Source organism: Macaca mulatta, chromosome 7 (assembly GCF_049350105.2).
Source record: "Macaca mulatta isolate MMU2019108-1 chromosome 7, T2T-MMU8v2.0, whole genome shotgun sequence".
In the NCBI taxonomy this organism is placed as follows: Eukaryota; Metazoa; Chordata; class Mammalia; order Primates; family Cercopithecidae; genus Macaca; species Macaca mulatta.
Genome location: NC_133412.1, coordinates 16,907,978 through 16,934,332, shown reverse-complemented (window position 1 = coordinate 16,934,332; position 26,355 = coordinate 16,907,978). Strand labels below are relative to the sequence as shown.

Below are 26,355 nucleotides of genomic sequence, written 5' to 3'. Positions count from 1 at the left end.
GTGGCCTGATTTGAGGGTGCTCAAAGTGGCATCTTTCAAATATCTTTCTACCATCCAGCTGTGGGGCTTGGATTCCATTCTTAGAATCACCTCTTCAGGTTAAGTCATGCTGATTCAACAAGGCTCCTGTAAAATGTGTTTGTTCCTTGAGAGAGTTGTACATTGACCTAGATTGCTTAGACTCAGGGACAGTAGTGAGGAAGCACACCTCAGGATTTGATGTGAGGGCAACAGGAAACGAGTAAACGTTTGAAACAGAGTTTGCTTCCCGAAGAGGGTGTGCACAGGTGGAGAGGGCTGAGGGGCAGCCTGAGGAACAAGAGAAAAACTGACTAATGGGGCACGTGCCCCTGTGCGTGGAGCATGGGATGAACCTGGCTTAACTTCAGCCCTGCGCTTTACAAGACTCATGTGGCGCCCTGACGGGGCTTATTTTAACCAAATGTAAAAGTATCTAGAAGCCAGCCCCTTTCTGGTTACTTTGTGGTTACCACATACAGTACTTTCTGATGCTGAAGACTTATTAGTGTCAGCCTTGAAGTATAAACCTTCCGACGGCAATGACAGAGAATCACATGCCAACCTTTCCCTCTTGGGTGCCCTCTCCCAGCATCTCACAGCCTCTGTAGCACCCCCTCCACGGCCCCATGAATCTACAAGAGTACACCTGACGGCTTACTCCTTGTGAATTGTTAGTTGTGAGATCGTCCATAAAGCTCCGTGCCGGGTATCCGAGAGAGATCTTCAAAAGTAGGGGCCAGTTGAACTTGGAAAGTACAGGCTTCAGCGTACAGCTGCTGAGAGGCCATCTGGCTGCTGCTGCTGCTGCCAGCTTCCAGACGGAAGCTGCGATTTGCTATTGGTGTTCCAGCATCGATCGAACTCCTGCCTCGTCTGCATCAGGCATGGTCCTTGCAGCTTCACGCAGGTATTTAATACTATTGCAAATTGTTACTTGTTAGTGTTCCTCCCAACCAGTTGTTTGGAGTCAGCTAGTTGTTAGTATTTCTACTCTACGGATTAGAAATCTGAGACTTTGAAAGGTTAAGTCATTTGCCCAATACCAAACAGCTGGGGAGTGAGAGCGCTGGAGTCTAAACTGAGAAATGTCAGCCTCTCCCCGCTACTCTCTGCTGTTGGTAAGGGTATTTCCTCTCCCTCTGGGGCTTTCTGTTGCTTTCAGAGAGAGAGTGTGTAAGCTTAAGGAACACTTAACTTGAGAGGCTTTCCCAAATGGAGTAGAAAATGCCACGAGGAAGCTGGGGATGCGTCTAATATGTGAAGGAATGTCACACGTGCATAGCTCACCTTGCACGTCATTTTGATTCCTCGGTGGCTTTTAGGGTCTTCTCCTGCCTCACTCCTTTTAGCCCCCTGGCCTGGTCTTACACTCTGCCCGTCCAGAATGAAAGCAGGCCTCCTACGTCTTTGCAGTGGACATGCCTTGGCACTGAACAACATGCCGTGACCTCTTTTATACCCCATACTTGTCATTCTTTCTGTTTATCTCGACACTCCAACCTAAGCCGTGACTTTGGCTTTCTCCCCCGGGCTCCAATTCATATTCTCCCTCTAGTGGTGCTGCCTCTGGCTGCCCTGGGCAAATTCTAGGCCTCCAAAGGATTTTTCTCCTTTGACTCTGTCTTCTTGGACAGTACTCTGCTGCTCTGGTCCCAGTTACGCCAGTAGAAACCAGCTATTAAGCCATGAGCCCCAAGGATTCTGAAGCATCACTTTGCCTCCTATCTCCTATGGCGTTGACAGTACTGGCCATCACCCTGAACCTGCACCCAGCCAGCGCCAGCATGTGAGCGTTGTTGACAGTCTGCAGAGGCTGGTTGGAGCTGCTGACCCTGTGCTTCCAGGCCCTCTCTGTTTGGTTCGAGTTGCCCCCTTCAGAGTCCTGCCCAGCCGCGACTTGGAAGCTGTTGCTTATTGCGAATGTCTTTGTGTGGAGCAGCGGGGCCTGAGGCAAAAGTGTATATGCTGCCGCTTCATTAGCGAAAGCATCACCAGAGAAGCAGAAGTGGGGAACAAGAGAAGTGAAGCAAAGAAAGCGAGTAAGTATAAGAGCTGTGTCACTGACCTGACTACTGCTTGCTAGCAAGTACAGCTGATTGTTTGATCTTGTGGGACATATTCAGAGAAATGTCATGTGGGTGACTGCATTTCAGGGAGTCCTTCTGGGGGGAAAGTAAGTCCTTCACTGCCTACCCTCTCCCCTTGGTCAAAGTCTGCCCCAAGGGGCATGAATTATCTTGTGCTTGTGGTTTTTACAAGCCTAGAAGTGGCCAGCTGATCATCCCACACCTTATTAGCAACTCACACCTCATCAGCAATAGACAAGAAATCCTGGGAAGGAGCCAAGAGGGGCTTGATGTGCCCATGGGTGACTTGAGGGGCCATGGCAGTGGTATCAGAAGTGACATCCAGGTCTACACCTGTGAGAGCAGCACAGGCCATGTTAGATCTGCTCAGCCCAGCGGCAGGCAAGTGCACAGGTCTGGGTGATGGGTAATCTGAATCCAGTCATGTTGAGCAGTGTAATGTCAGTGAAGCTTGGCTGTTTGACTCGTGTATGCTGCTGAAAAACTTCTTGGCCATGTAAGGAAATACTCGGTTTTCCAGTTCCCGGGGGTTGAACATCTTTTTGAGGGGTCTCTCTTATATGGGTGGGGACTAGCTGAGTGTTCTCTCTGATTGGGGTGAGGGAGCAGGGTCCAGATAGTACTACACTAGTGAGATGCTTCTCACAATAAGAGGCAGAGGAGCTGCTGGTGATCTTCGCACTGATCATGTATTAAGGGCCCATGTCTCTGGAAAGCAGAAGTACTGGTAGTCAGAACCTGAAGCCTTGTCTGACTGTATTCATCTATTTTCACACTGCTGTAAAAATACTACCTGAGACGGGGTAATTTATAAAGAAAAGATGTTTAATTGACTCCCAGTTCCGAATGATTGGGGAGGCCTTAGGAAACTTAGGATCATGGCGGAAGGCAGAGGGGAAGCAAGGCACATCTTACATGGCAGCAGGCAAGAGAGAGAGCACACGGGGGAAACTGTCACTTTTAAAACCATCAGATCTCGTGAGAACTTTCTCACTCACAAGAAGAGCGTGGGGGAAACTGCCCCTGTGTTCCAATCACCTCCCACTAGATCCCTCCCTCAACACATGAGGATTACAATTTGAGATAAGATTTGGGTGGGGACACAGAGCCAAACCATATCACTGACCTATGCGCAGGCCGTGCGAGGCCAGGTATTACCTTCCAGTCCATGCCACATCTCCACCTTGTTTCAGCACCAGTACAAGGTGGAGGGTGTTAGATACACTCCCCTGACCTGACCTTAAACCCTGTTTGGGAAGATTCTTTACAGACCACAGAAACTCCATCTTCAGGCCAGCCCAACACAGAAGATACGTGTTGAAGATCCCAGAGACAGAGTTCTGAGGATACCTTCTCTACAGTTGTGAAGTTTAGATGATATCAAGCAAAGTATTTAAAGTTCTAGAGACCCCTGTGGGCATACATAAGTACTTTAGGTTTCATTTATACCAGATTTCTCCAATGTGACTCATCTATCAGCTGATTTCCTGCAAGAGGGTGAGGGTTAATCTGGATCCATTGGAGGTTCGGGTATTTAAATAGCTAATGGCCTTCTTGACTGGTGACCCCATCACAACCTTCCTTGACCCAACTTATCTCTACACAGTAAAAATAGGCATCATCACACTGAGAGTACAGAAGGCCTTCACCCATGCAAATGATACTCATAACTAATAATGGCCAATAAATAGTCTTGCAAAGCAGTGGGAGCTCGCTGCTGTAAAGTAACAGACTGGATCTACATCCTGGGGTAGGGGGTGGAGGAGATTCCAGTTCCCTTGGACCATGAGAACTATTCAATCAGGGGCCTCTTTTTAGGCACTTTATGCAAATCTGTGCACCTCATCTCCTGGCCAGGCTTTTTTAGCTGGGAGTTCGGGGCAGGGGTGCCAGGCCCCCTCCAGCTGTAGATAGAGCTGGGCCCCAGACTTGTTTAGGGAAAGGAAGTGATAGACATGTGATAACAGGGCCATTCCGGCAACTTGCTCAGAACAAAGGGCATCTGATCCAAGTGGACTTGCTGTCTCTACTGCTAGAAAACAGCTACTGTTGGCAATCCTCAAATGATAATTGTCCCACAAAATGAAAACATAAGAGTCCCTTTTCACCAGTCACCCTGTTAGAAAGCACAGTTAGAAAGCACAGTCACCCTGTTAGAAAGCACAGTTAGAAAGCACAGTCACCCTGTTAGAAAGCACAGTCTGGCTCTCCTGCCAAGCACCTCCACACTCTTCTGCTTATGTCCCCAGCAAGCCACGTTTCTAGCCCTTTTTCAAATAATAGGACTTGAGAATCCTACCTCTAGCTTCTAGCTCCCTCGATCCATGCTCATCCCTAACTTACACACAGGGGTCTCGCTGGCAGCCCACCTCTCTCATTCTGGTACATAGAAACAGAAAGCCTGGATCCTTGAAGCCTGGGCACCTGGGCCACACAATAAGAGCCATCACAGACTGCCCAGGGCCACAACAGCCTCTCAACCAGGCAAACCCATAAGGCAAGCCCTGCCTCACCCAGCTGTTTGGGGAAGATGGGTAGCCTAGGCATGGGTGGGGTCTGATTCGGCACAGTGACTTTGCCATGCCAGGCCCCACATAAAAAGGGCTTCCCACACCACCACAGCGTTCATGACCTCGCTTCAGAGCTGTTTGCCTTGACCTACTTCACACTCAGTATTATTCTGTCCACTAAGCCTCCTGGCTGCTGACCTGGGGGCTGACTCACTTTCCTGTTTACAGCCTTGCCTCAACCCTCACTCTTGATGGTGGTTTACATAGTTTCTCTGGCAATGATATTTGCTTCCTTTTTGACTAGAGTTCAGATTCTCTTCTGGCCAGACAGCCTCTGACTATTCTGGTGAAAAATATGCCAGATTGTCCCTGGCCCCCAGGACCCTTTGTCCTTGGTATGGCCTCCTAAGAGCAGTCTACCTGCTGAACTTACCTTTATATGATTGGGGTAGCCCCAGTGTAAGAAAGGAAGGTGGGAGAATGGAATAGGGAGGGAAGGAGCTAGGAGAGGAAGGAAGAATAAGCCCTTTTCTCCTATGAATCCTTAGCACCGTTGATACAGACATTAAAATGAAAAAAAAATTATTTTTCTCCATTGATTTTTAGATGTGTTTAATCCAAAAGAGCTATAGCAAGTGATGTGAGCCTATTGGGAGCATTCAGACTTGATAGTGCTGTTCTGTAGCCTAACTGGAGTGCCTTTATTTTTCTATGCACAGGTAGATATTTTCTGACAACTAGTTCTACATTTACATCTCAAATAACTCTTCAGTGAGTACCCAGATTTAATGAGATTGGTGAAGTTTGGAAACACTTTGATCATTAAAGCTTTAGATGACTATAGAACTAGATTAAGTGACAGGTTCTTTCTGATGGTTACTTACTTCATAGTGATTGTAGTTCAAATATGTGATAGATTTATTTTGGAATCCCTGCTCTGTTGATACCTTCTTGTTTGGGAAATCACCTTACCCACAGCCCTGCCAAAACCTTGGGCTTGGATGGTTGTGTTTCTGCCATGTGACCCTCAGTTCAGATATTTGGACCAGTGGTGGACACTTGAACCTGACACAGGCAGTCCATCAACCTGGCCAGTGACCAACCAGGTTATCTTGCTTGAAAATTTAAGCAAAAGAGTATAGAGAGCTAAAGGACATAGTCAGTTGTTGGTGGGTGTGGTACTCTTACGGAGTCAGTTCATAATACATAGGCAAGCTGAGGTTGTGAAAAAGCAGAAACCATTAATAAGCAGAGAAAGCGGGTTTGCAGAGAGGAGGATGCATCAGGCAGGCAGTGAGTTAAGAGATGACATGGACCAAGAAAGACAGACGGGGCACATGACTTTGGTTCCCGGTGGCTTCTCAGCTCTCGACTCCGAAAGGCCAGTCTATACTCTTACTTCCTGCTTCTGTTGTCCATGAAATGACTTCTTTGATCTTACAGCAAACCTCAACCCTACCACCTCTTGTTTTTGACATAAGGGTTTCTGTTCCTTGTAGCCAAAAATCCTTGACTAAAATAAACTACTACTGAGGTGTTGCCAGCAGTGGTTGCAACAGAGAGCTATAAACTTATATCTTCGTCATTAAGCAAATGGTGGAATGTTTTTTAGTTGCTTCTTTGGAAGTAGAACTCGATGTCATTAAAATCTGTGTACATCCATATTTTCCTTGTTAATCATTTAGAACATTCTAGCTTTCCACCCTTTTCTCATTTGTGATAATGGTATTGGTTTCGTAGGGTGGGTCTTCAGGAATGCTGTTTGGGGGAAATAAAAAACACCCGAAGTAAGCTTACATCAAAGGACAAGATTGCTTCTGCTGGTTTATAATGGGTAGACTTTCTGATTGTCTGCATCAGGGACATAATCTTGATTGCCTTGTCAACAAAATCCATTGCCCAATTAACTGGAGATTTTTATGGCTGGAGAAACTCCGGATATATAGCATAGGAGGTGGGGCAGGGATGAGAGTGAGATAATCCACAGTCTGTGTTCCATCTCCAGCAATTACAAGTTGCATTCCTCATCAAATTTAGCTTCTACACCAAACTGGCATTTATCTGGGTGGAGATGTGTAAACAGTGGGCATCCTGGGAATGGAGCTGTGGCTGGGTTTTTTTTTTTTTTTAATGAGCTCAAAGAGAGGGCACTATGTATGTTTGCATAAAACATACACTGTATACATTTGCATAAAACATACATACAAAAGCTAATCTGGGTAATAAAGTCCCAAGTTAAGTAAAAAAGTTTCTATATCTGATAGAATGGACAGAAAAATGAGCAGCAGTTGGGAAAAGGACACTTGGAGGGTGGTAGAGGGAGAACTCATTTACAGCGAGTGGCAGTGTAGCCACGTGGCTAGACACTTAGGCTCTGGACCCAGACTACCTGGATTCAAATTTCAAGTCCACCATTTAGAAGCTATATGACCTTGGAGAGGTTACTTAATTTCTTGGTGCCTCAGTTTCTTCATCTACAAAGTGGAAATAACAATAGTATCTACCTCATAGGTTTGTTGCAAAGATTAAAGGAATCAATACATGTAATATGCCTAGAGCAGAGTCTAGTCTGCTTAGTGAATGCTACCTACTTCTTATTATTCTGTAAGACATAACCTAGTGGCCCAACCAGATCAGCAGGATGCAGCAGAACTAACACCGCATGTGTATTCTATTCTTTTCCCGATGAAAATCCAATAGATTTACTCTTTTACCATGAAATGTGTGTGTATTGGCTGAAACAAGAAAGAAGATTCATTAAAGAGCTACTAAAATGAAGGTGGGAAGAGAGGGGCTTTCATATACAGAGTGAGAAGAGGTTGGGTTCTGGCCTGGAAAAATGAAGACTGAGATGCACTATGTTGAGTTTTATGAAGGATAGGAATAGTATGAATAATAACTTGTTTATGGAATACTGGGAAATTAGAGCTGGCATGAAAGATGAATACTTTGAGGTGAATACTTGAACAGATGGTTACTTGACAGTGCCTGCACAGTGAGTGGTTCAGTCATGGTGCTTATTAGCTCAGAATTTTTGAGAGCAATCTGGAAAAAGGCTGTGGGTTAGATGGTTCCTTAACTATTGAAGGTAGTTGGGGATGTTTGTGATGGAGCCGTAGTTTACTTCAGTTCAGTATTTGTAAATAAATTATATTAATATAATACCTTAAAAAACGGTTTAAGCACTCTAATCATTCAGTTCTCATGATAGTCATTTACTGAGCTTTGACTGCAGGCAAGACTCTGCTGGGAATCAAAAGATGGGAAAGATGGGTCGTGCTGAAGTTTCCAGTCTGTATCGCCACCCAGAAGCACTGTCATTAAATTAATTTGAGGGCGTAATGTGTTTCATTTGCTTTTACTTATATTTTGAGGCCAGAGAATGTTTAGTTATTTTATAAGAGTTCAGGATTGATATTGTGAAGGAGCTGAATAAATAAAAGTTCTCTTCTTGCTATTATTTTGTTTTCATATCTCTACCCAGGCTACACTGTAAAGTCAGTAGAAAAGTTTACTTTAAAATTTATTTTTAGTTTTAGAGTAGTTGTTCATAAAAAGCAATGTTAGAGTTAGAATTTAATGTAGAGATTATCTTCTAAAGTTCCTTATTTTACAGATAAAGGAGATGGGCCCCTGAGAACTCAGGTGACATGCTCAAGGCAGCAAAGCTTGGATGGAAGCCCAGGTTCTAGTCTTCTGTGTTTTCTTTCCTATCCAGCTGCTTCCCCCAGGAGGATCAGGGTAATTGTAGTCCAGATTATTTCTGTGTACACACAAGCTGTAATGTGTAATGTTTTATCCCATAGTACCCAGAAGCAATTTACCATGAAGCCCGTAAAGATTCAGCTCAGGGCCTCACTTATAGGAGCTTTGGGGTGGGAAGGAGGAAGCCAGTTTGCAATCAGCAAACATTTCTGTAAGCATGTCTGGTCAATGACCTAAAGAGATACTGTAAGAAATGGACTCAGCCCTCCCCAAGATCCTAGTAATTTGTTGTTATCTTTTTCACATACTAAAATAAAAGAAATTCACTTTTGTACCTAATTTTGAATTTGTAATTTTGTATTTTTTTTTTTTTTTTTTTAAGAAATGCCCTTCTCTTGCTCCAAGATTATATACATTTCTGGCTCCATGAAACATGGGTCAGCTTCTGATGTCCAAACATACTATCACTTGGGAATTTCATTTAAATATTCTAAATTTTATTTCTAAGTGCATTTTTATTAAAAAATTTGGGCTGGGCATGGTGGCTTACACCTATAATCTTAACAATTTGGGAGGTCGAGGTGGATGGATTACCTGAGGTCAGGAGTTCAAGACCAGCCTGACCAATATGCTAAAACTCTGTCTCCACTAAAAATTAAAAAAAAAAAAAATATATATATATATATATATACACACACATATTTATATTTATGTATGCCAGGTGTGGTGGTGGGTGCCTGTAATCCCAGCTACTGGGGAGGCTGAGATGCGAGACTCGCTTGAACCCAGGAAGCAGAGGTTGCAGTGAGCCACGATTGAGCCACTGTACTCCAGCCTGGGTGACAGAACAAGACTCCATCTCAAAAAAAAAATACATTTAAATTACTTTTATTTTTATATTTAATTTTAACTTTTGTTATAGTAATAAAGAAAAAGTTGTGTTAAAATGTTTTAAATAAAAATGGCAATCCCTTGCCTCAGCCTTCCCTACCCCTTGATATTTTCTCCAGTTAACTACTTTTAAATCTTTTATGTTTTTCTGAATTTTACCTCTATATTATTTATTAATGACTTACTTTCTTAATTGATTAGTTTTAGACATTATGTATTGGGTTGCTATAATGGTAGGCAATAATTTAACTAATAAAGTGCAAACACCCCTTGTTTCTCCTCACATTTCCCCAAAATAGTTAAGTCACAATTTTTGCTTACTTTAGTCATCAGTATTTATATTATAATTGACTGTGTAAATATTGTTCACATCAGAAGCAATTATTAGCCTATGGCATCCTTTCTCATGTAACTTTTTGTTTGTCCTAGACTTTAATAATTATCTTAGTTTCTTCTGCCTAATTTTCTGTGTATATGTCACTGCTTTTCCTTTTTTTTTGGTAAAACTTTTTGTTTTCCCCAGAGTTCACAATTGCTTTGATTTTCCTTTTGCTTCATTTTCTGTGTATTTAGCCAAATATATCATCAGAACTGCCAAACATCTATCATATCAATATTACTTTTGGAAATGCTTAAGCATATTGGATAATCTACCAATCCTCCCTCCTACCCTTTTATCCCTAGAGACCTCCTCCTGCTCTAATATGGACTGATTTTTTTCTAGTGTCTAAAAATTACATCATAATAAGGCTTTGATGAGGATGTTTGGTAAGGATGACACTCAGCGGGCTCTTTCTAAATCCTAGGGAATTGTCTACACATTATAAGTAATTTCACATAAGCCAAGTTTGAAAGTGTGTTTTAGGTGTCTAATGTCATAGAAGGACTTCCTTCATTTTCTCCTTGACTAGGTTTATATAGTAGAGTGAAGAGAATGCTCCTGATTCTGGATAAAGATGGATAAAGTACTATATCTGGATGCCTGAAATGCCTAGTGACTAAAAGTAGAATTTGCTAATATATAATTCTAATCCTATTTCTTGACATATATATTAACCTTAGGATCAGTCACCTGAATTTTGAATTCCAAAAAATTACTAAGAATATATTCCCAGACAATTTCTTATTATCCTCATGCTCATAGTGACACTTGCTGCTATAAAAACTAGTTTTAATATAGGTAAGTTAAATATAATTTTAAACAATATTTTTTAAACATGGCACAAAATTGTTTTACATACTAGTATTTATTAGTTGTATTAGAAGCTTTACGTAATAGTGGAGAATTAACTATACTAGTTTCAATAATAGCTTTTTATTTCAGTACTTTACATATGCAGAATATTTAGTTATTTTTTACTGTGTACTTTCAGAGTAGGCCAATAGCGTTATTTTACTTTGCTGAAGTAGAAATTAAAGTCATTGAAATTCATGATTAAGTTTTCTTATGGGAACTTCTTGTTCTCAGATAATTCATCCCCCTGTAAAGGAGGATTAGTCTTTTCCTAGATAATCCACATGTAAAACATGGAAGACAGATTTTTTGGGAAGTAGACAATTTTTTTTTCAGTGTGTTTCACTATATTTTAATCTTATTCCTTTTTGAGATTGATGCAACTCAAATGTCATGCTATTCAGCTGAAGTCTTGTAGAACATGGCTGTCTACTTTCATCTGGTTTTTAAAAATTTACTTCCTGAGAATATTGCTGGAAGAAAAAAATGTTTTTAAATATTTACAGTCTTGGTTGAAACACTCATCCCTGGTAACCTTTACAAGCAGAGATTAAATATGTATGATCAAATCATTCTCCCCAAATGCACCACCTCTGGAATGCCCCTGGCCTCTGCCTAGACCTGTAGCTTTGAAGCAACGACACATCTCAGGATGCTACACCCTTCATCCTTCCTTTTCTGCCTTCAGCAGTATTGTCCACTGAGAGTTGTGGACAGACAAGGGAGGGCTGAATCCCCAGGGGTAGGGGTAGTCTGCCTTGTATGCCAATTTTTTCCCCAGTTAAGGAATTGGGTGGTGGTGGGGTTCATGCTGAGGGATGGGTGGGGTCAGAGAAACACCACCCAAAGATTTTGCCAGGATTATGACATTTCCCCTACAGTTTTGGATACTTTACACAGAATTATTTTTCTATTTTTATGTGTTGTATAAGGGGTTACTTGCATTTATATTGTATAACTGGATGCCTCCCAAAAATATATGTGTTTACTCAGTCAATTGACTATGTAAACTTTTGGTTTATTTCATCAGTTACAGTCCACATCGCGTCTCTCTGAAGAACAGTTAAAGTGTCTTCTGGATGAATGCATAGTTAAACAAAAATCCATCATTAAACTTTCTTCAGAAAGAGAAAATGGAGACATTGAGGATGTAATACCTATGTTCCCCCAGCTTTCCAGGTCCATCATCTCTAAATTACTAAATGAATCAGGAACAAAGGTCCAGAAAACTGAGGCAGAAGATGCAGATATGCTTGAGAGTGCAGAACGTGAGGCTTCTAAAGGCTACTATCTCACTAAAGCTTTGACTGGACATCGCATGTCAGAAGCTCTTGTCACTGAAGTAGAGAATATGAAATGCCTTCAATTTTCCAAGAATGATATTATTAGTGACACAAAAGACTATTTTATGTCAAAGACTCTTGGCATTGGGAGACTGAAAAGGCCCTCCTTCTTGGATGATCCACTGTATGGTATCACTGTGAGCCTTTCATCAGAAGACCAACATCTGAAACTCAATTCTCCAGAGAAAACAAAAGCAGGTGAGGCTTGGCGAACATGTGTTTTGCTAAATAAGTCTCAAAAGCACCTCAATATAAAGGTATTATTGTTTAAATTAGAGTAGGATAAGAAGGTATGTCTGTAAGTCACAGGTAGCATCAGTAAGAGCATGCAAACATAAAACCTTTTTCCCAATGGTCTTATGAAATCATATAATTTTCATATAAGGAGTAAGGAAAGGATCCAGTTTCAGCTTTCTACTTATGGCTAGCCAATTTTCCCAGCACCGTTTATTAAATAGGGAATCCTTTCCCCATTTCTTGTTTTTGTCAGGTTTGTCAAAGATCAGATGGCTGTGGATGTGTAGTATTATTTCTGAGGGCTCTGTTCTGTTCCATTGGTCTATATCTCTGTTTTGGTACCAGTACCATGCTGTTTTGGTTACTGTAGCCTTGTAGTATAGTTTAAAGTCAGGTAGCGTGATGCCTCCAGCTTTGTTCTTTTGGCTTAGGATTGTCTTGGCAATGTGGGGTCTTTTTTGGTTCCATATGAACTTTAAAGCAGTTTTTTCCAATTCTGTGAAGAAACTCATTGGTAGCTTAATGGGGGTGGCATTGAATCTATAAATTACCTTGGGCAGTATGGCCATTTTCACGATATTGATTCTTCCTATCCATGAGCATGGTATGTTCTTCCATTTGTTTGTGTCCTCTTTTATTTCACTGAGCAGTGGTTTGTAGTTCTCCTTGAAGAGGTCCTTTACATCCCTTGTAAGTTGGATTCCTAGGTATTTTATTCTCTTTGAAGCAATTGTGAATGGAAGTTCATTCCTGATTTGGCTCTCTGTTTGTCTGTTACTGGTGTATAAGAATGCTTGTGATTTTTGCACATTGGTTTTGTATCCTGAGACTTTGCTGAAGTTTCTTATCAGCTTAAGGAGATTTTGGGCAGAGACGATGGGGTTTTCTAAACATACAATCATGTCATCTGCAAACAGGGACAATTTGACTTCTTCTTTTCCTAATCGAATACCCTTGATTTCTTTCTCTTGCCTGATTGCCCTGGCCAGAACTTCCAAACTATGTTGAATAGGAATGGTGAGAGAAGACATCCCTGCCTTGTGCCAGTTTTCAAAGGGAATGCTTCCAATTTTTGCCCATTCAGTATGATATTGGCTGTGGGTTTGTCATAAATAGCTCTTATTATTTTGAGGTACGTTCCATCAATACCGAATTTATTGAGCGTTTTTAGCATGAAGGGCTGTTGAATTTTGTCAAAGGCCTTTTCTGCATCTATTGACATAATCATGTGGTTTTTGTTTTTGGTTCTGTTTATATGCTGGATTACGTTTATTGATTTGCATATGTTGAACCAGCCTTGCATCCCAGGGATGAAGCCTACTTGATCATGGTGGATAAGCTTTTTGATGTGCTGCTGGATTTGGTTTGCCAGTATTTTATTGAGGATTTTTGCATCGATGTTCATCAGGGATATTGGTCTAAAATGCTCTTTTTTTGTGTGTGTGTCTCTACCAGGCTTTGGTATCAGGATGATGTTGGCCTCATAAAATGAGTTAGGGAGGATTCCCTCTTTTTCTATTGATTGGAAGAGAGTCAGAAGGAATGGTATCAGCTCCTCCTTGTACCTCTGGTAGAATTTGGCTGTGAATCCGTCTGGTCCTGGACTTGTTTTGGTTGGTAGGCTATTAAATATTGCCTCAATTTCAGAGCCTGCTGTTGGTCTATTCAGGGATTCAACTTCTTCCTGGTTTAGTCTTGGGAGAGTGTAAGTGTCCAGGAAATTATCCATTTCTTCTAGGTTTTCTAGTTTATTTGCGTAGAGGTGTTTATAGTATTCTCTGATGGTAGTTTGTATTTCTGTGGGGTCGGTGGTGATATCCCCTTTATCATTTTTTATTGTATCTATTTGATTCTTCTCTCTTTTCTTCTTTATTAGTCTTGCTAGCAGTCTGTCAATTTTGTTGGTCTTTTCAAAAAACCAGCTCCTAGATTCATTGATATTTTGGAGGGTTTTTTGTCTCTCTCCTTCAGTTCTGCTCTGATCTTAGTTATTTCTTGCCTTCTGCTAGCTTTTGAATGTGTTTGCTCTTGCTTTTAAGCTCTTGCTCTTCTCTAGTTCTTTTAATTGTGATGTTAGGGTGTCCATTTTAGATCTTTCCTGCTTTCTGTTGTGGGCATTTAGTGCTATAAATTTTCCTCTACACACTGCTTTAAATGTGTCCCAGAGATTCTGGTATGTCATATCCTTGTTCTCATTGGTTTCAAAGAACATCTTTATTTCTGCCTTCATTTCATTATGTACCCAGTAGTCATTCAGGAGCAGGTTATTCAGTTTCCATGTAGTTGAGCGGTTTTGATTGAGTTTCTTAGTCCTAAGTTCTAGTTTGATTGCACTGTGGTCTGAGAGACAGTTTGTTATAATTTCTGTTCTTGTACATTTGCTGAGGAGTGCTTTACTTCCAACTATGTGGTCAATTTTGGAATAAGTGCGATGTGGTGCTGAGAAGAATGTATATTCTGTTGATTTGCGGTAGAGAGTTCTGTAGATATCTATTAGGTCTGCTTGGTGCAGAGTTGAGTTCAATTCCTGGATATCCTTGTTAACTTTCTGTCTCGTTGATCTGTCTAATGTTGACAGTGGGGTGTTAAAGTCTGCCATTATTATTGTATGGGAGTCTAAGTTTCTTTGTAAGTCTCTAAGGACTTGCTTTATGAATCTTGGTGTTCCTGTATTGGGTGCATATATATTTAGGATAGTTAGCTCTTCCTGATCAATTGATCCCTTCACCATTATGTAATGGCCTTCTTTGTCTCTTTTGATCTTTGATGGTTTAAAGTCTGTTTTATCAGAGACTAGGATTGCAACCCCTGCTTTTTTTTTGTTTTCCATTTGCTTGGTAGATCTTCCTCCATCCCTTTATTTTGAGCCTATGTGTGTCTCTGCATGTGAGATGGGTCTCCTGAATACAGCAAACTGATGGGTCTTGACTCTTTATCCAATTTGCCAGTCTGTGTCTTTTAATTGGACCATTTAGTCCATTTACATTTAAGGTTAATATTGTTATGTGTGAACTTGATCCTGTCATTATGATATTAGCTGGTTATTTTGCTTGTTAGTTGATGCAGTTTCTTCCTAGCCTCGATGGTCTTTACATTTTGGCATGTTTTTGCAATGGGTGGTACCAGTTGTTTCTTTCCATGTTTAGTGCTTCCTTCAGGATCTCTTGTAGGGCAGGCCTGGTGGTGACAAAATCTCTAAGCATTTGCTTGTCTGTAAAGGATTTTATTTCTCCATCACTTATGAAACTTAGTTTGGCTGGATATGAAATTCTGGATTGAAAATTCTTTTCTTTAAGAATGTTGAATATTGGCCCCCACTCTCTTCTGGCTTGTAGAGTTTCTGCTGAGAGATCTGCTGTTAGTCTGATGGGCTTCCCTTTGTGGGTAACTCGACCTTTCTCTCTGGCTGCCCTTAACATTTTTTCCCTCATTTCAACTTTGGTGAATCTGACAATTATGTGTCTTGGAGTTGCTCTTCTTGAGGTGTATCCTTGTGACATTCTCTGTATTTCCTGGATTTGAATGTTGGCCTGCCTTACTAGGCTGGGGAAGTTCTCCTGGATGATATCCTGCAGAGTGTTTTCCAACTTGGTTCCATTTTCTCCATCACTTTCAGGCTCACCAATCAGACGTATATTTGGTCTTTTCACATAATTCCATATTTCTTGGAGGCTTTGTTCATTTCTTTTTACTCTTTTTTCTCTACACTTCTCTCTCTTGCTTCATTTCATTCATTTGATCTTCAATCACTGATACTCTTTCTTCCAGTTGATCGAGTCGGTTACTGAACCTTGTGCATTTGTCACATAGTTCTTGTGTCATGGTTTTGGTCTTTATCAGTTCTTTTATGGTCTTCTCTGCATTGATTATTCTAGTTATCCATTCATCCATTCTTTTTTCAAGGTTTTTAGTTTCTTTGCACTGGGTACGTAGTTCCTCCTTTAGCTCTGAGAAAGTTGATTGACTGAAGCCTTCTTCTCTCAACTCATCAAAGTCATTGTCCATCCAGCTTTGTTCCGTTGCTGGCGATGAGCTGCGTTCCTTTGGAGGGGGAGATGCGCTCTAATTTTTTGAATTTCCAGCTTTTCTGCACTGCTTTTTCCTCATCTTTGTGGTTTTATCTGCCTTTGGTCTTTGATGATGGTGACGTACTGATTGGGTTTTGGTGTGGGTGTCCTTTCTGTTTGTTAGTTTTCCTTCTAACAGTCAGACCCTCAGCTGCAGAGTTTGATTGAGGTCCACTCCAGACCCTGTTTGCCTGGGTATCAGCAGCGGAGGCTGCAGAAGATAGAATATTGCTGAACAGCAAGTGTTGCTGTCTGATTCTTGCTCTGGAAGCTTTGTCTCAGAGGTGTACCCAGCTGTGTGAATTATGAGGTGTCGGTCTGCACCTAGTGGGGGGTATCACCCAGTTAGGATACTCAGGGATCAAGGACCCACTTGAGCAGGCAGTCTGTCCATTCTCAGATCTCAACATCCGTGCTGGGAGACCCACTGCTCTCTTCAAAGCTGTCAGACAGGGACATTTACATCTGCAGAGGTATCTGCTGCTTTTTGTTTAGCTATGCCCTGTCCCCAGAGGTGGAGTCTACAGAGGCAGGCAGGCCTCCTTGAGCTGCGGTGGGCTCCACCCAATTCGAGCTTCCTGGTGGCTTTGTTTACGTACTTAAGTCTCAGCAATGGTGGGCGCCCCTCCCCCAGCCTTGCTTCGGCCTTGCAGTTAGATCTCAGACTGCTGTGCTAGCAATGAGGGAGGCTCCGTGGGCGTGGGACCCTCCGGGCCAGGTGTGGGATATAATCTCCTGTTGTGCCGTTTGCTAAGACCCTTGGTAAAGCAGAGTATTAGGGTGGGAGTTACCCGATTTTCCAGGTGTTGTGTGTCTCATTTTCCCTTGGCTAGGAAAAGGAATTCCCTTCCCCGTTGTGCTTCCCAGGTGAGGCAATGCCTTGCCCTGCTTCAGCTCTCGCTGGTCGGGCTGCACCCACTGACCAGCACGGACTGTCCGACACGCCCCAGTGAGATGAACCTTGTACAGAAGAAATCACCTGTCTTCTGTGTTGCTCACACTGGGAGCTGGAGGCTGGAGCTCTTCCTATTTGGCCATCTTGGGCGCCTCCCCGACATAAAAGAATTTAAATGTATAACCAGATTTCGAATAAAATACTGAAAATATGGTTCACATTTATTCTTTACATTACCAATGAAAGTAGGTAATTTTGCTTAAGAATTATGTAAGTCGCATATTCTATATAAAGATTTGAGTTTTTTGTTTCTTACATGAAATTTCACAAGCTGTAATTAAAAAAAAATTTTTTTTTAAATTGGCATCATAATTATATAAATTTTGGGGGTAAAGTGTGATGATTTGATGTATGTAAACAATGTGAGATGAGTAAATCAAGCTAATTTACATATCTGTCACCTCACTTACCATTTTTTTGTGGTAAAACACTTGAAATTTACTCTTATTTTGAAACATATAATATGTGATTAGTGACTGTAGTTGCCCTACTGTGCAATTCATCTCAAAATTTATTCTTCCTAAGTGAAACTTGGTACCCCTTAGCCAACAACTCTCTGTTTCCTTTTTCCCCGTCTTCATCCCCTAGCCACTGGTAACTTCCATTCTGCTCTCCACTTCCATGAGTTTGACTTTTTAAGATTCTGCATATAAGTGAGATCATGCAGTGTTTGTCTTTCTGTGCTTGGTTTCCACTTAGCATAATGTTTTCCAGGCTCATCAATGTTGTCAGGAATTAAAGAATCTGTCTTTTTTTTCCCGTAAGGCTAAATATTATTCCATTGTGTTTATATACCACATTTTCTTTATCCATTCATCCATTCATGGACACTTAGGTTGATTCCATGTCTTGGCTATTGTGAGTAATGCTGCAGTGAATATGGAAGTGCAGGTATCTCTCTGACATATTGATTTCAGTTCCTTTGGACATATACCCAGCAGTGGAATTACTAGATCATATGATAGTCCTATTTTTAGTTTTTTGAGGAGCCTCCAACAGTTTTCCAATAATGGCTATACTGATTACATTTCTGCCAGCAGTGTCAGGGTTCCTTTTTGTCCACAGCTTTGCCAAAACTTATCTTTCATCTTTTTTTTTTTTTGAGACGGAGTCTCTCTCTGTCACCCAGGCTGGAGTGCAGTGTGTGATGGCACAACCTTGGCTCACTGCAAGCTCCACCTCCTCAGTTTGAGCAATTCTCCTGCCTCAGCCTCCTGAGTAGCTGGGATTACAGGCATGTGCCACCACGGCCAGCAAATTTTTGTATTTTTAGTAGAGATGGGGTCTCACCACGTTGGCCAATCTCGTCTGGAACCCCTGACCTCAAATGATCCACTTGCCTTGGCCTCACAAAGTACTGGGATTACAGGCATAAGCCACCACGCTCGGCCTCTTTCATCTTTTGATAATAGCTGTTCTAACAGGTGTGAGGTAGCATCTCATTTTGGTTTTAATTTACATTTTCTTAATGATTGGTGATGTTAAGTATTTTTTCATGAACCTGTTTGCCATTTTTATGTCTTCTTTTAGGAAATGTCTGTTCAGGTCTTTTGCCTATTTTTTAAATTGTGTGTGTGTGTTTTTTTTTTTTTTTTTTTGCTATTGAGTTGAGTTCCTTATATAGTTTGGATATTAACCCCTTATCAGATGTGCAGTTTGAAAATTTTCTCCCACTTCACACATTGTCTCTTCACTTTGTTCATTGATATAATCCCATTTGTCTATTTTTGCCTGTATCTACAAGGTCATATTAAAAAAAAATCACTACTTGGACCAATATCATGGAGCATTTCCCCTGTGTTTTATTCTAGTAGTTTTATAGTTTTGGGTCTTATATTTGGGTCTTATATTTATATCTTTAATTCATTTTGATTTGATTTTTATACATGGAGTGAGATAAGGATCAAATTATATTATTCTGCGTATGGATATTCAGTTTTCCCAACACCTTTCCCCATTATGCGTTCTTGGCATCTTTGTCAAAAGTCAATTGACCATAAATGCATGAGTTTATTTCTGGGCTTTCTGTCTTGTTCTGTTGACTGAAGTATCTGTTTTTATGCCAGTACCATGTTGTTGCAATTATAATTGTGTTATACTTTGAAATATATATTATATATTTAAAAATATATATTTTAAAATATATATTTTAATATAATATATATATTTAAAAATATATATATAAATAAATATATATTTCAAAGTATATATTTCAGCTGGAGGGTGTGTGATACCTCCAGCTTTGTTCTTTTTGCTCAAGATTGCTTTGGCTATTCAGGGTCTATTGTGGTTCCATGCAGATTTAAGGATTGTTTTTTTCTATGAAAATGACATTGGAATTTTGATAGGTATTGCATTAAATCTATAGATGACTTTGGATAGTGTGAACATTTTAACTATTAATTCTTTCAATTCATGAATATGGTACATCTTTTTTTTTTTTGAGACAGAGTCTCACCCTGTCACCCAGGCTGGAGTGCAATGGCATGATCTTGGCTCACTGCAACCTCCACCTCCCAGGTTCAAGCAATTCTCCTGCCTCAGCTTCCCGAGCAGCCAAAATTACGGGCGTGCGTCACCACGCTTGGCTATTTTTTTTCTATCTTTAGTAGAAATGGTGTTTCACCATGTTGGCTAGGCTGGGAACATGGAACATCTTTTAATTGATTTGCATTTTCTTTACTTTCATCAGTGTTCTATAGTTGTCAATATATAGTTCTTTCAACTCCTTGGTTAAATTTACTCCTAAGTATTTCTTTTTTATTAGAGACAATTGTTAATGGGATTGTTTTCTTAATTTCCTATTTGGATAGTTTGTTCTTAATGTATAGAAATGCTCTTGATTTTTGTATGTTGATTTTATTTCCTATTAGGATGCCTTTTGTTTGTTTTTCTTGCCTAACTCTGGCCAGGACATTAAGCACTATGTTGCAAAAAAAGTGGTCGGAGTGGGCATCCTTGTGGAGAAGCTTTCCACTTTTCACTGTTGAGTATGATGTTAGTTACAGATTTATCTTACATGGCCTTTATTATGTTGAGGTACATTACCTCTGTACCTAATCTGTTGAGAATTTTTATCATGAAATGGTGTTGAATTTTGTCAAATGCTTTTTCTGCATCTATTGAGATTATCATATGGTTTTTATTCATTTTATTAATGTGGTATATCCCACTTATTAATTTGCATATGTTGAACCATCCTTGCATACTAGGGATAAAGCCCACTTGATCATGTGAGTGATTCTTTTAATTGCTTTTGAATTCGGTTTGCTAGTATTTTGTTGAGGATTTCCACATCTGTGTTTATCAGGGATATTGGGTGTAATTTTTTTATTTTTCTTGTAGTATTCTTGTCTGGCTTTGGTATTAGGGTAATGCTGGCCTTGTAAAATGAGTTCAGAAGGCTTTCTTCCACTTCAATTTTTTGGAAGAGTTTGAGAAGCACTGGTATTAGTTCTTCTTTAAATGTTTCGTAGAATTCAGTAGTGAAGCCATCTGGCCCTGGGCCTTTTTTTGATAGGAGGCTTTTTGTTACTGAGTCAACCTCCTTGCTCATTAGTGGTCTGTTCAGATTTTCTACTTCTTGATGATTCAGTCTTGATAGGATATATGTGTCTAGGAATCTGTTCACTTCTAGGTTATCCAATATAATATCTAGGTTATTATATGTTGGCATATAATTTTACATAGTAGTTTCTAATTACCCTTTGTATTTATTTGCTATCAGTTGTAATGTCTCCTCTTTCATTTCATTTTTGTTTTGTTTTAAATAAGCAGAAGTTTTTAGCTTTAAGACTTTAAAAAGTAGTTGTTATTGCTTTCTAATAGCACAACAAATGTAAATTTGTTGAGGGATATTTGAAACATACAGAAAAGTGTAGAAGATAAAATCATTGTCCAGACCTATTCACTGCTAATATTAACATTCATCTTTTTTCTAGTTGTATATTTTAAATTGTCTTCATATTCTTCTTACAGTATATTCTTCTATTTTTTTCTTTTATATTTTGAACATTTTGTTACTAAATATTCTTCTAAATCATTCATTATAATGGCTGCAAATGTATCCTATTTATGTATCATAATTTAAGCATTTCTTTATTTTTTGTCATTTATATTAATACGTTTTGTATAAGCTAAAACTATCATGAGACAAAAGTATGGTCATAATCATTATCTTCCCATTACATGATGATATGATGAGTTCAGAGGATTTTATTTATTTGAGTTTTCTTTCTTTCTTTTCCTAGTTAGTCTAGCTAAGGGTTTGTCAATTTTGTTTATCTTTTCAAAAAGCAAACTCTTAGTTTTGTTGATTTTTTTTCTATTGTTTCTAGTCTCTATTTCATTTGTTTTGGCTCTAATATTTGTTATTTTCTTTCTTCTGCTAACTTTGGACTTAGTTGGTTCTTTTTCTAGTTTTTTGAGGTTTAACATTAGATTGTTTATTTGAGATTTTTTCTTTTTTGATAATAGGCATTTATTGTTATGTATTTCCCACTTAGAACTGCTTTTGTCAGCATCCCATTAGTTTTGATATGTTGTGTTTCCATTTTTGTTTGTCTCAAAATATAGTTTGATATCCTTTTTTTCCCCTCTGACCTATTGTTTGTTTAGGAGCATGCTGTTTAATTTCCACATATTTGTGAATTTTCCAAGATTTCTTGTTATTGATTTCTAGTTTTATGCCATTGTGATCAGAAAAAATACTTGATATGATTAAAATCCTCTTAAATTTGTTAAGACTTGTTTTGTGGCCAATCCTGGAGAATGTCCCATGTGTGCTTGAGAGGAATGTGTATTTTCTTGCTGTAGGATGTGAAGTTTTGTATATGACTGTGAGGTTCATTTGATTTAAAGTATAATTCAAGTTCAATGTTTTCTTGTTGATTTTCTCTCTAGATGATCTGTTCATCATTGAAAGTGGAGTATTGAGGTCCTCTACTCATATACTATTGCAGTCTCTCTCTCAGATCATGTAACAATTGCTTTTTATATTTAGGTGTTCCAATGTTGGATGTGTATATGTTTACAATTATGTCCTCTTAATGAAATGACCCCTTTATCATTATATAGTGACCTTCTTTGTCTCTTTGTGTAGCTTTTGACTTAAAGTCTATTTTGTCTGATATAAGTATAGCTACCCTTGCTCTCTTTTGGTTTCCATTTGCATGGAATAAATTTTCTATCCCTTCACTTTGTCTATGTATTTCCTTACTAGTAAAGTGAGTCTCTCATAGATAGCATATAGTTGGCCTTTTATTTTATTTTTTTAAAACTCATTCAGCCACCCTACGTGTTTTGACTGGCGACTTTAATCCATTTACATTCAAGGTAATTGCTGATAGGTAAGGACTTGCTACTGCCATTTTGTAATTTGTTTCTGTTTGTTTTGTAGATATGTTTTTTCTTCCTCTCTTGCTACTTTCCTTTGTGGTTTGATAATTTTCTGTGGTGGTATGCTTTGAATCTTTTCCTTTTATTTTTTGTGCAACTATTATAGGTTTTTGTTTGTGTTTACCATCAGGTTTACATAAAACATCTTGTACTGGCTGGGCATGGTTGTACGTACCTGTAGCCCCATCTACTTGGAAGCGTGAAGTGGGAGAATCACTTTGGCCCAGGAGTTTGAGTCCTGTCTGGGCAATATAGCAAGACTCCATCTCTTTAAAAAATAATAATAATAAAAAAAAGACCAAAAATATTATTATAACAGGCTGTTTTAAGGTGATAACAACTTAACTTTTATTGCATATAAAATCTCAATACTTTAACTTCCTCCCCCCAAATTTTACATCTTTTTGTAATTTGGATTCCTTTAACGATTTATTATAGCTGCATTTGTTTTTAATAGTTTTGTTTTTTAACTCTCATAATATAGAGAAAATTCCTTTACACATCATCCTTACAGTATTATTCTGAATATGACTATGTCTTACTTATACCATTTAGTGCTTTTTGCTTTTATAAGTTTTATGTATCAATTAGGAGCCTTTTATTTCAGCTTAGCTCCCTTTAGCATTTCCTGTAAGGCAGGCCTAGTGGTGATAAACTTCCTTAGTTTTTGTTTGGGAAAGTTTTTATTTATCCCTTATTTCTGAGGAATAGCTTTGCTGAGTGACATATTCTTGGTTGCTAGTTTTGTTTTCCTTCTGCACTTTGACTATATTATCCCACTCTTTTATGGCTTGCAGGGATTCTGCTGAGAAATCTACTGATTGCTGTTTTGGGACTCCCTTGAATGTGATACATTTCTGATCTCTTACCACTTTCAGGATTTTTGTCTTTGTTTTGTTATTTTAATTTAATTTAATTTTATTTTGAGGCAGAGTCTTGTTTTGTCACCCAGACTGGAGTGCAGTGGCATGATCTCAGTTCACTGCAGCCTCTTGGGTTCAAGCGATTCTCCTGCCTCAGCCTCCTGGGTAGCTGAGACTACAAGTGTGCGCCACCATGACAACAAATTTTTGTATTTTTAGTAGAGATGGGGTTTCAGCATATTGGCCAGGCTGGTCTTGAACTCCTGACCTCGTGATCTGCTTGCCTCAGCCTCCCAAAGTGCTGGGATTACAGGTGTGAACTACTGCGCCCAGCCATCTTTGTTTTTCAGTAGTTTGATTATAATTTGTCTTGGTGCACCCATCTTTGGCTTGAATTTAATTGGAAATCTCTGAGCTTTCTATACCTGAATGTTGTCATATTTCTACAAATTTTGGAAACTTTCAGCCATATTTTCTTAAATATATTTTCTGGGCCTTTTTCTTCATCATATCTTTCTTAGAATTATATTAGAAGAAAGTTAGTTCTCTTGATGGTGTCCCATAATTTATGTAGGCTTTCTTCATTCTTTTTTCATAGATCTCCATTTTCTTCAGGGTCTATTATTGGAGCTTTATTAGTTTCTTTTTGTTGTGTCACATTTCCCTGATTCTTTCTAAACCTTGATGTCTACACATTTGAAGAAATGGCCACCTTTTTTGGCCTTGAAGGTTTTCTTTCACAGTGGTAGAGCTTCACTAGTTAGTTTAGCATTTGATTATGGATGGGCTAGCTGGTAGCAACCCCAGACAGGTAGACCTTGCTGTTGGTTGCTGTTGGGCCAGCCTGCTGCCTGTGCTTTGAGGTCGAGTGGTACTTCTGGCTGTGCTCTGTGGTCTGATAAGACAGATCACTAGCTGGACTCCACAGTTAGGTGGAGCTACTAACTGGGCTCTGTGATAGCCTCTGATTGCACAGGGTTGCATGTTGTTTTCCCTGGCTGGGAAGTACTGCTGTTTTTAATCTATAGCTGGGCAGGGCTGTGTGCTGGGCTCAGAGACTGGGCGAGGTTTCTGTGGTTCTGCTCAGCCATTCAGGATGGGCCAGGCTATGATGTAGAGAAATGCACGGCACTTAAGCACTCAGTGCTTAAGCAAAGCACTGAGTTTTTGTGGGGTCACCATGCAGCTGCTGGGGTTGGGTGGGGCCAGGTAATTTCCTCCACAGATATTCATTCATTGGCCTGCACTTGCCTCCCAGCCTGGGAAGCCTTAAGCAGAACATGAAGGCTTGGTAGGGTTAGGCTAGTTGGCTGCTGGGGTTGGGTGGGGCCAGTTGCTACCCTCCTTAGGCAATCACTGACCTGCCCTTGCTGCCTGGCCTGGGGAAGGCTTAAGGAGCACCAGAGCTAGGTGGGGAAGCTGGCTAGGGAATGAAGCCTGGCAGATCAGTTGACTGTACTTCCTGCAGGACAATGCTAATGCTGTTGGCTAGTTTCTCTGGTGGAGTGCCTCCATTGGCTAGAATGCAGAGCCACTGCCAAGATCCATGTGCTGGCTTCTGTGAGTCTCACTTTTGTTCTTTATTTCTGGCTGATCCTAGGTGGTCTAGCCCTGCCTGCACTCCCCGTGTTTCCTGGGAGATAATAATGAGTGGGCTTCCTGCTCAGTGTCCCAGAGTGTTGGGGAAGCTGAATGTTTGCCTCTAACTCTCTTTTCCCACTGTAGAAACTGTGGGCCCAGGGGAGTCCTCTGTGTGTGGTACTGTGCTAGCTTGAGATGTGGCAGGGTTTGGGGGAGTGGTGATGTGGTTAAAGTGAAACCATTCCTCTATTCCACTTACCCCTTGAATGAGGCTTTTTTGCAGTTATATGGTCCAAGGGGGTGTCCCAGCCTTTCAAGTTCAAGGAGTTCGGGAGTATTAATGAAGATATTCTTGTCTGTAAATAGTTAGTTGTTGGTTGGATTTTTGTTGGGGGTATGGGAGCTGAGCAACTCCCATTGTGCCATCTTGCTGACTGGAACTTCCAGCTATAATGTTTTTACCTAGCAGCAGAGTTCACTTACAAATGCAATTCAGTTAGATGGGTGTGGCTTGCTTTCTCCACACCAAAGATCTTCATTTAATAAATGAACTATGAAAACTTTGTTCTACTCTGAAATTGCAGTATATTGTCCTTCTTTTCAGGTAAAGGGTTTTTATTAGAGAGAAAGTATCTGAATCTCCTCTGACTTCTGTAATCAAACTTACTAAATGGAATGCAATGGTTTCTTGTGTATAGGATCTCATTCCCATGGAGTCCATATGTAGGGGGGTTTAGAACAGTAATTTGCTAAAATATGACTTTATTTTTATGTGAACATGAGTCACACTGATGCATATCTGTCACTGGGTAGAGTGTGACAAGATGCAATGAATTGGAACTTAATGTGACTTAATGGAAAGAAGCTATGGAGACATAGAACATGGCTCTGATTATACCAGATAATCTTAATATGCAATTATAACAATTAACCCTATGAGTATGGAGGATTAAGATGTCATGGGTGTGAATATGTGAACCATATTTTACTTTCTGTTTATTACATAATAAGCTCTAAGGAATAGATCCTACATTATTACTTTGAGCATGTTAGAATATCTGAAGTTGGAGTTTTACTAACCTCATTATTTATAATTATTAAAATAACTTGCTGATCAATTTTTTTCTAAAATACTAAATTGTACATTATGTGCTGTCTACAAAAATGTGCATCAAAACTGAATGCTGTGTCAGTTTTCTTGACAAAAAGCCCTTTGAAGAGGTAACTAATGAGGAGTTGCTGCGTGTTCGGCTGTTACATTTCTGTTCTACCTCCTCGGCAAATAGATACACAACAGTGTGATTCTGATTAGATTTCTGGAAGCAGAGAGGAAGAAAATAAGTAAAGCCATTTATTGTTTTCTCTTTCAATAGCAAGTATTACTGATATGTAGTTGTCTTTTCCTTGATGTGCTGAGGTCTGTTCCAGCTATTTCAATTCTGCTTCTAAAAGGCAGAGTTAGAT

The 26,355-nt window shown here is 39.8% G+C and overlaps 1 protein-coding gene across 1 annotated transcript in view; it reads left to right on the top strand.

Moving 5' to 3' along the window:
- The window catches only part of FSIP1 (fibrous sheath interacting protein 1), a 194,369-nt gene that overhangs the window by 160,571 nt on the left and 7,443 nt on the right, over positions 1–26,355 (top strand). The window contains exon 11 of the mRNA XM_001092473.5: positions 11,479–11,989. Coding sequence (XP_001092473.3) covers positions 11,479–11,989 — 511 coding nt within the window. The remainder of the gene's footprint in view (positions 1–11,478; positions 11,990–26,355) is intronic.